The 9,805-nt window shown below is 49.9% G+C and overlaps 1 protein-coding gene and 3 non-coding genes across 4 annotated transcripts; 3 read left to right on the forward strand and 1 right to left on the reverse strand.

Moving 5' to 3' along the window:
* Window positions 1-1,878: 1,878 nt before the first annotated feature.
* Window positions 1,879-6,948, reverse strand: LOC124399760. The gene is given in 5 exon segments (XM_046870919.1): window positions 1,879-2,444; window positions 2,447-2,487; window positions 2,489-3,343; window positions 3,530-4,286; window positions 6,834-6,948. Coding segments are annotated over 5 exon segments (2,334 nt in total).
* A 722-nt stretch (window positions 6,949-7,670) lies between these two features.
* trnat-cgu lies at window positions 7,671-7,742 on the forward strand. Its single transcript has one exon. It is a non-coding gene; the product is annotated as a tRNA-Thr (tRNA).
* A 211-nt stretch (window positions 7,743-7,953) lies between these two features.
* trnaa-cgc lies at window positions 7,954-8,025 on the forward strand. The gene has a single exon. It is a non-coding gene; the product is annotated as a tRNA-Ala (tRNA).
* Window positions 8,026-9,686: 1,661 nt separating this feature from the next.
* trnal-cag lies at window positions 9,687-9,758 on the forward strand. Its single transcript has one exon. It is a non-coding gene; the product is annotated as a tRNA-Leu (tRNA).
* Window positions 9,759-9,805: the final 47 nt, after the last annotated feature.

Here is a 9,805-nt window from a genome sequence, read left to right on the forward strand (position 1 = left end):
GTGTGTGTGTAGGTGAGGGGTTTATATGGGTTAGGTGATGAATGAAATAAACGAGGTTCAGGTGTGTGTCCTTAGTATGCTGGGGATGAGCTACGAGTGGGCGGCCTGCACAGGAGAAGGAACAGGTAGCTCCTGACACCACCCCTCCCAGGGGCGGCACGGACGCCCGGACTCTGCGGCGACCCCTAGCCCGGGCGCGGGCGGCGCGGGTGAGCGCGTGGAACTCCGCCAGCAACGCTGGGTCCAGCACGTCCGTCGGGCCACCCAAGACCGCTCCTCCGGGCCGTAGCCCTCCCAATCCACGAGGTACTCGAGGTGACCCCTGCGCCGCCTGGAATCCAAGACTTCCCGCACAGCATACACGTCCGGCTGCGCCACGACCTCCGGCTGGACGGACGTCGCGGGTCACCTGGAGGACGAGAGGAAGGCGAGACACACGGTTTTAGCAGGGACACATGGAAGGTGGGATGAATGCGGTACCGGGTGGCAGCTCCAGCCGGTAGGATACGTCTCCGATCTGCCTGGAAACCCTGAAGGGCCCGATGTACGGGGCTCAGCTTACGGCACGGCAGCTTCAGCCTCAGGTCCCGTGTCGACAACCATACCAGATCCCGGGCGGAAGCGAGGCCTCAGGCGCCTGGCGTCAGCGTGCGGCGAGTATTGCGAAGGGCCCGGCGCAACTGGGTGTCGCCGACTCCCAGACCCGGTTACTCTCCGGAACCAGGCGTCCACCGAGTGCGTCGCTGGGCTCGTCCGACCACGGGAACAGGGGTGGCTGGAACCCCAGCACGCACTGGAAAGGGTGAGACCTGTGGAATCCTGCCGGAGCGAGTTCTGGGCGATTCGCCCAGGGCAGGAAACGAGCCCAGTCCTCCTGGTCCTGGCTGCAGTAAGTCCTCAGGTACCTGCCCAGCTCCTGGATCTTCCGCTCCGCCTGGCCGTTCAACTGCGGGTGGTAACCCGGCGTTAGGTTCACCGAAACCCCAGGAGCTGGAAGAAGGCCTTCCACACCGAGGCGTGAACTGGGGCCCACGATCTGAGACTATCTCCTCCGGAGACCAAAATTCCTGAATACGTGGGTGAACAGGGCCTCGGCTGTTTCGAGGGCGGTGGGCAGGCCCTTGAGGGGAACAAAACGGCAGGCTTTGGAGAAGCGGTCCACCGCTACCAGGACGCACGTGTGTCCCCCTGACCGTGGCAGGTCGGTCACGAAGTCGATCCCCAGGTGGGACCAGGGGCGCTGCGGGACGGGGAGTGGCACCAGCTTGCCTACGGGTAGGTGCCGTGGCACTTTTGACATGGCGCAGGTGGCACACCCCTGGACGAACCGGGTGATCTCCTCCGCCATCCCCGGCCACCAGTAACGCGTCTGGACGAGCTGAACTGTCCTCCTCTCCCCTGGGTGACCCGTGCCGGGCCCCTCGTGTACCGACTGCATGAGCCCTCGTCGGCAGGAGGTGGGGACAAAGACACGTCCCTCAGGACACCCCTCGGGGGCCGGTTCCTGGAGAAGCTGAGCGGATCTCCCTGTCCACGTCCCAGACGATGGGCCCCACGACGAGTGTGGGAGGAAGGATGGGGTCCGGATCGCTGGGTTCCTCGGGCCCGAACACCCGGGAGAGGGCGTCGGCCTTACCATTAAGCGCCCCGGCTCGGTAGGTGACGTGGAACCGGAACCGAGTGAAGAAGAGGGCCCAGCGGGCCTGCCTGGGGTTGAGCCTCCGGGCCTCCCGTAGGTACTGGAGGTTCTTGTGGTCTGTGATAACAGTGAATGGGTGCTCGGCGCCCTCCAGCCAGTGCCTCCATTCGGCCAGAGCCATCTTTATTGCCAACAGCTCACGGTTGCCGATGTCGTAGTTCTGTTCAGCCGCTGAGAGCTTATGCGAAGTAAGCGCGGGGATGGAGCTGTGGCGGGTTGCCTGATAGCTGGGAGAGAGCCGCCCCTACGCCGGTGGAGGAGGCGTCGACTTCGACCACAAACGGTCTCCGGGGATCTGGATGACGTAACACAGGGGCGAGGCAGAAACGCTGGCGGAGCTCGTCGAAAGCCTCCTGAGCCTCTGGGGTCCATCTCAGGGTCCGTGCTTTACCCCTGAGGAGGGTCGTGAGGGGTGCCGTGATCTGGCTGTAACCCTGGATGAACCGACGATAGAAGTTAGCAAAGCCCAGGAACCGTTGGAGCTCTTTGATTGACTCAGGAACGGGCCAGTTCCTTACAGCCTTCACCTTGCCTTCATCCATCTGTATTCCCCGTGCACTAATCACGTAGCCCAGGAACTGTATCTCGTCCAGGTGGAACTCGCACTTGGAGAGGTTCAGATAGAGCTGGTGGGAACGAAGTGCCCCTAGTACGTCAAGCACGTGACGATGGTGCTCCTCCAGGTTACGTGAGTAGATCAGGATGTCATCGATGTAGACCATGACACACTTCTGGAGGAAGGGCGGAGCACCTCGTTCATGAACCCCTGGAACACTGCCGGAGCGATCGAGGCCGTGCGGCATGACCCGGTACTCGTAGTGCCCTGAGGGTGTAATGAAGGCGGTCTTCCATTCGTCTCCTCTTCTGATGCGTACTAGGTTGTATGCGCTCCGGAGGTCGAGTTTGGAGAATACCCTAGCCTCCCTTAGGTCCTCCAGAGCTGACGGTACGAGAGGGAGGGGATAAGGGAGAGGAGCGATCTGGGCGTTTAGCTGCCGGTAGTCGATGCATGGACGAAGACCCCCGTCCTTCTTTCCCACAAAGAAAAAGCTTGAGGCTGCCGGTGAGGTGGATTGGGTGATGAACCCCTGCTGGAGCGCCTGTTGGACGTACTCCTCCATAGCTCGATGTTCAGGAGCGGATAGGGGATAGACACGGCCCTTGGGCAGCTTAGCCCCAGGAAGCAGGTCGATGCAGCAATCCCCAGGCCGGTGAGGGGGAAGACGAGTGGCTGCTTTGGCACAAAACACATCCTTGAATGCCTGGTATTCCACAGGAATCGCCGCCTGGGTCTTTGTGGTGGCTTCTTCCACCCTGGTGGCACCGACCACGACCTTATGGACCCGTGTGGGTAGCTGGGAGAGGCAGTTTTCCCGGCAGTGTGCACTCCACTCTAGAATGTCGACGGGTCCCAGGAACACCGTGGGGCGTGTTGTTGTAACCAGGGCCGTCCCAAGATCACACTGACTGTAGAGTCGTCGAGTACCATGAACCGGATGTCCTCCCGATGGAACAGCCCCACCTGGAGGGTGACAACTGGCGCACAGTACTTCACCCAGCCCCTTCCCAGTGGGCGGCCCTGGATGGTCTGGACGGCTAAGTCCTGGGAGCCCTCTCTCGGGGAGCCAAGGCGGTCGAGGCAGGCTTGGGAGATGAAGTTACCTGCTGATCCAGAGTCCACCAAAGCACATACGGAGACAGATAGGCTTGGGGTTAGAAGCATTACCGTGAGCTTAGACAAAGGAGAGATGTCTGCAGGGAACTCAACAGTACTCACCGCCGTGCGAACGGGACGTCTGGTGCATCTGGCGATGGAATGACCCGGGTCACCGCAGTACAGGCACTTTCCGGTGGCCAATCGGCTGTTTCTCTCTCCTGGACAGCCTTTGTGAGCCCAGCTGCATTGGTTCGGGATCGGAAGCCGGGGTGGTTGCAGGATGGGTCCCTGAGGGATGGTGTATCGGTGGGCATGCCGCGAGCCGCTGTGAAAGGCCGATGGACTTTCCTATGAACTCCTCCAGCCCCATCCTGTCGTCATAGATCGCCATTGCCTGTTTAATTTCTGGTGTGAGTCCCACTCGATATATGCCCAGAAGCGCTGACTCGTTCCAACCACTAGATGCCGCCAGTGTGCGGAAGCGCAGGCTGTAAGCCGTGATGTCATCACTCCCCTGTCGCAAACTGAGCAGCTGGTCGGCGGTGGTTAGGACCCCGGAGGCGGCGCTGAAAACTTCCAGGAAGTGCGCGGTAAACAAAGCGTAGGTGTTTAATACTGGGCTCTCCGAGTCCCACAGCGATTGTGCCCAAGCTAGCGCTCTCCCGGAAAGTAGAGAAATAAAGAACGCTACCTTGGACCGTTCGGATGGGAACCGCTGCGGTTGCATCTCTATGTAGAGGTTCACCTGGAGCAGGAAGCGCGGCACTCCGGCGCTTCTCCAGCGTCCCGGGGCGCCATGGGACTGCCGGTAACCGCAGGGGGGGTTGTTCGAGCCGCGGCTGTTGGAAAGGCGGCTTGCAGCGCGGCGACGAGATCCCGAACCGGGTCGGCGGAGCTGCTCCCGGAGGAGCCGCTGGGTCCGGTATCCATCTACAGGTAAGAGCCGGAAAACAGCTCCTACTGTTCTTCGTAGGTCAGTTATTCTGTCACGCGAGGAAACTGGAGGCGAAAGCCGAAGTGAAAGCAAACGAAAGTTTATTTGAAACACAAGGCAAATCCAGATACACTCGCTGAAAAAAGGGTATAATATCCGGTGGGGCGCAGAAGCAGCGCGGTCCACGGTGCATGGGAACAAACACCGGCAGTCGGTGTATGAATCCCGTGCGCTGGGAAGAAGCACGGTGCTGAACAGTCCAACGGAAAGCGTGTGACGGGCAGCAAAACCATGAAACAATAACTGACAGAGTGTGTGTGTAGGTGAGGGGTTTATATGGGTTAGGTGATGAATGAAATAAACGAGGTTCAGGTGTGTGTCCTTAGTATGCTGGGGATGAGCTACGAGTGGGCGCGGCCTGCACAGGAGAAGGAACAGGTAGCTCCCTGACAATTATACATTTGACCACTTTCAAAAAATAAATGTTTTTACAAGGCAATTGTATTGTATTTGTGTTTTCATTGAATTAAACTAAATCATTTTTTATATTATTATTTTAAACTGCATTTTTAAAAGTACCAAAAATAACATACTGTACTACAGTATATAGCAAAATAATGATTTAGTGGTTTTCTTATATACAGCATAAAACATCTGAACAGGTATGTTGCAAAGACTTAAATGCTACTTTTTACAGAAGTGTGTGCCATAATGTGCTAAGATGCTGTTTGTCACAAGTCGTACGGGTGGGCAAACACACCTCATCCACCCTCACCCTTGGCACTGGAGCTCCCCAGGGTTGTGTTCTGAGCCCCCTGTTGTATTTACTGTACATATGCGACTGTGTGGCCACTTCCAACTCCACCACCATCATCAAGTTTGCTGACTAAACTGGTGTGGTGAGCCTGATCTCCAACAACGATCAGATGGCCTACCTACAGAAGGTTAAAAACCTGGAGAAATGGTGCCAGGAGAACAACCTTCTCCTGAACGTCAGCAAGACTAAGGAGTTGATAGTGGACTTCAGCACGAAGCAGGAGCGGTCATACCACCCGCTAAACATCAACGGGACCCCAGTGGAGAGAGTGGACAGTTTCCAGTACTTAGGTGTTCACATCACACAGGACCTGTCTTGGTCCTGTCACATCAACAACCTGGTGAAAAAGGCCCGGCAGCGTATGTACCATCTGAGATTCTTAAGGCAAAATAATTTGCTAATAAATTCTTTAAAAATCAGACAATGTGATTTTCCAGATTTGTTTTTCTCATTTTGTCTCTCATAGTTGAAGTGAACCTATGATGAAAATCATACAGGCCTCTCTCATCTTTTTTAATAGAAGAACTTGTACAATTGGTGGCTGACTAAATACTTTTTTGCCCCACTGTATATGCTATAAATGGACATTCGGTGCAACCCAGATGAGGACAGGTTTCCTCTTGAGTCTGGTTCCTCTCAACGTTTCTTCCTTAAGCAATTTCGGGGAGTTTTTCCTTGCCACAGTCACCACCGGCTTGCTCATCAGGGACAAACTTACTTATAAAGAACATATTCGCTTTTAATCACCACATTATCTGTGTAAAGCTGCTTTGAGACACTGTTCATTGTTAAAAGCACTATACAAATAAAAATGAATTGAATTGAATTAGTTTTTGAGAACAGGGATGATGGTGGAGGTTTTGAAGCAGGCTGCCACGTTGCATATCTCACGTGAGGTGTTTTGAAGATAACACTGGAGATATTTGTTTATAACAGTAGTTCAGGTTAGATGGGAAAACAGAGTCTGGTCTGGCTGCTTTTTGGGGGTTTTGTCTCTTAAAATCTTATGTCTCTCTTAAGGTTGGAGAGTGTCCTTGTTGATTGTTTTTTTTAGAGGCCCCAGTCGCTGCTGTAGTGGGGGTGGGGGGTGAGGGGTGAATTTGATGGTAGGTGCAATAGCTGTGGTGTTGTGGGGAATAATATTTAAGCTGTCCCATTGTCTTTCAAATTGACAGTTAACTTTATCCAGGCTGTTGGAAACACAACATGTTTGGAGAGCTTTTATTTCTGCCTGTATGGAGAAGTTAGATGGACCATGATATGGTCAAAGATCTGGATAAAGTAATTAGTTTGTGATATGTTATCAGGGTGGTTGCATTGAGCGTGTTTGATTAAACAAAACGGAGCAGTACATAAGACTCGTTTGTTTGGACTATGATTTAATAGAAAGACGAGATTTATTGCTATTATTTACAGGTATATATTTTTTCATGTAATTTTCTTATGGTGGCAGTTGCTACCCCCTTGCACCCTGGTAAATCCACCAATTCGCCAAGGACAATAATACATGAGTCCAGTGTGTATGCTCCACACTGGACCTGGTCGGTGAGCGTGCACTGTGCCTTTTGCACGTTGGCTTGCGGTAGAATGTAAACCCCATCCAGAAAGAATTAATTAATTAACTCATACAGCGAGTAGAAGAGCTTATAGGTTATAAAAAAAAGGCTAAAAATCACTGTCACATTGCTGCACCAAAAACTGTTAATGTAGAAACCTATACCTTCACCTTCCGTCTTGCCTGAAAGCTTAGTGTTGCGGTTCGCTATTAAAAGCTGGAATACTGCCACCTGCAGTGCAGAGTCCGGTATCCATTCACACAGCCACATTTCTGTGAAGCGCATAACGGAGGACGAAGAAAAGTCTATTTTTTTTCCCAGCAGAAGCTGTAGTTGCTGTAAGTTTATGTTCTTAGTAGTGTTTACCAGACTAACATTTAAAAAAAAAAAAATTACCTCACACAATATAAACCCTACAGTAATGTTAATAAAACCCATGGCAATCATGCAAAAACCATCAATAATTAAATAATTCATATTTCATTTCTCTTTTAACTGTACATACACAATATGTATATACAGTATACACCTGCATATTATTGGCTTCAGTAACCGCAAGAAGTGGGAATGAAACACGGCTGCCCCCACTGGTAATGTACTTCATGTAAAAAGAAAACTTCACTACTTGCAGTGTTTTAATGGACCAATCTGTATGTGCACACCTTGCCATTGATGGGTTGATTGTTTGTATAACATGTGCAGGGTCCCTGCTTAGGCAAGATGCAGTTCTAGCGCATAATCCTCTTCTATGGTTGTGAGTCATGTGCGCACCAAAAATGTGGATTGATTAAGAATGCTTGGATGTCAGTCCATATTAGTCTTAACACAAGCATGCTTAGTTTATGTTGAGTTATATGTTTAAATGCCATAGTCGGTCTCTGTCAAATGGCATGATGGCTTTGTAAACCGAATATCGCGGGTTCAGTGCTTGTTCAGTGTATCATACCGCTATGCTCAATTTTGGCGTTTGTGTTCTCCAGGCAAAGCTCAAATAAGCCCTCTTGAATGGCATGATGGCCAAGTGGCAAGGCGTTGGTCTCGTAAACCGAAGATCATGGGTTCAATCCCCATTCATCCCTGTTTGGTAAATCATTCTTCTTTGCTCACTTTCATCTTGTGCAGTTCAATAAAATTTCTGTTCAACTTGAAGCAGCTTCTTGATTTGCCTTTGTGTTCTTCAGGCAAAGCTCAAATCGCAGGGCATTTGTGTTTTGCGATGTTTAAATATCGTTTGTAAGCTGCAAGCGTGAGGTCCTGGGCTGAATGCCTTACACTTCAACACATACAGCTGGGGATGTAGCTCAGTGGTAGAGCGCATGCTTCGCATGTATCAGGTTCTGGGTTCAAGCCCCAGCATCTCCAGGTTGTTTCTTTAAAGACATAATTTAAGCAACCTCCTAAATGTTTCTGCTTCCAGTTGTAACCTATCTCACTACAGCCCATATTACCTGAGATACATATCAAGTTGAGATAAAACAACCAAGTAAGACCTTCCAACATGCTGCTTTGATGGAAAACCTTTGTGAACAACAGTTTTAGCATGGCTTCAGCACCCAGCACTCCTAATGTGTATGCAGATCATTAACACCTCTATTGCCTTCGTCCAATACCCATTTAAGATTTCTAAATTAACATCTTACGCTTATACTGTGGAAGCACGTTTGGTACCACTCAGACTTTGTTCATCTCATTCCCATTGAAGGTTCATTTGAGACCCACTGTGAAGTACCGCTAGAATCGTAAAATCAAAGTAAAAAAAGACAGCATAAGCAATGTGCCATTGTGTATTTACCAAGTCTCAGTAGATGCACCTTCTTACACCATACACCTTCTATGTTTGGTGAACTATTTGGTTGTTTTACATGAACTGGTTCCCTCTTTATTTGTGATGGCCAAGAAGAACAAAATTAGATTCAGTAGCATGAAGTAACAATGTACTAAAAATAAAGAAATTCTGGTATGTTGCATATTTGAATTTTGAGTTTTCCCAATTTACACTGGTGCACACCTTTTTGCTTTTGATGACCTGATTGTTTGCATACCATGTGCCGGGTCCCTGTTGAGGCGAGATGTCCAAGTATGACGGCGTTGTCCTCAGCAGTTCCAATACATTTCTGTGAACATAATCATGTTGTTTGGTCGTGAGTCATGTGAGCTCCAAAAATATGGATTTATTATGAACGCTTGGATGTCAGTGCATATCACTCATCAAAAGCATGCTTTAGTTCGGTGAACTATTTGGTTTTTCAACATGTACAGATTTCTTCTTGATTTGCCTTTGTGTTCTTCAGGCAAAGCTCAAATCGCAGGGAATGTGTGTTTTGGGATGTTTATTAAGAGATTTCATTCGCAAGCGTGAGTTCCTGGTCTGAATTCCTTTACACTTCAAAATAGCCAGGTGGGAATGTAGCTCAGTGGTAGAGTGCATACTTTGCATGTATGAGGTCCTGGGTTGCATCTCCAAGCTGCTTCTTTATAATCCCTAAAATGTCTATAAGTTTTAGGTGCGCGCATATTCTTGTTGTATGGTCGTCAGTCATGTGAGCTCCAAAAATATGGATTGATTATGAAAGCTTGAATGTCAGTGCATATCACTCATCAAAAGCATGCTTTAGTTCGGTGAACTATTTGGTTTTTCAACATGTACAGGTTTCTTCTTGATTTGCCTTTGTGTTCTTCAGGCAAAGCTCAAATAAGCCCTCTTGAATGGCATGATGGCCAAGTGGCAAGGCGTCGGTCTCAGAAACCGAAGATCATGGGTTCAATCCCCAGCATCTCCAAGCTGCTTCTTTATAATGCATAAAATGTCTATAAGTTTTAGGTGCGCATATTCTTGTTGTATGGTCGTCAGTCATGTGAGCTCCAAAAATATGGATTAATTATGAAAGCTTGAATGTCAGTGCATATCACTCATCAAAAGCATGCTTTAATTCGGTGAACTATTTGGTTTTTCAACATGTACAGGTTTCTTCTTGATTTGCCTTTGTGTTCTTCAGGCAAAGCTCAAATAAGCCCTCTTGAATGGCATGATGGCCAAGTGGCAAGGCGTCGGTCTCAGAAACCGAAGATCATGGGTTCAATCCCCATTCATGTCTGTTTGGTAAATCATTCTTCTTTGTTCACTTTCATCTTGTGCAGTTCA

Source organism: Silurus meridionalis, chromosome 17 (genome assembly GCF_014805685.1).
Source record: "Silurus meridionalis isolate SWU-2019-XX chromosome 17, ASM1480568v1, whole genome shotgun sequence".
Lineage (NCBI taxonomy): Eukaryota > Metazoa > Chordata > Actinopteri > Siluriformes > Siluridae > Silurus > Silurus meridionalis.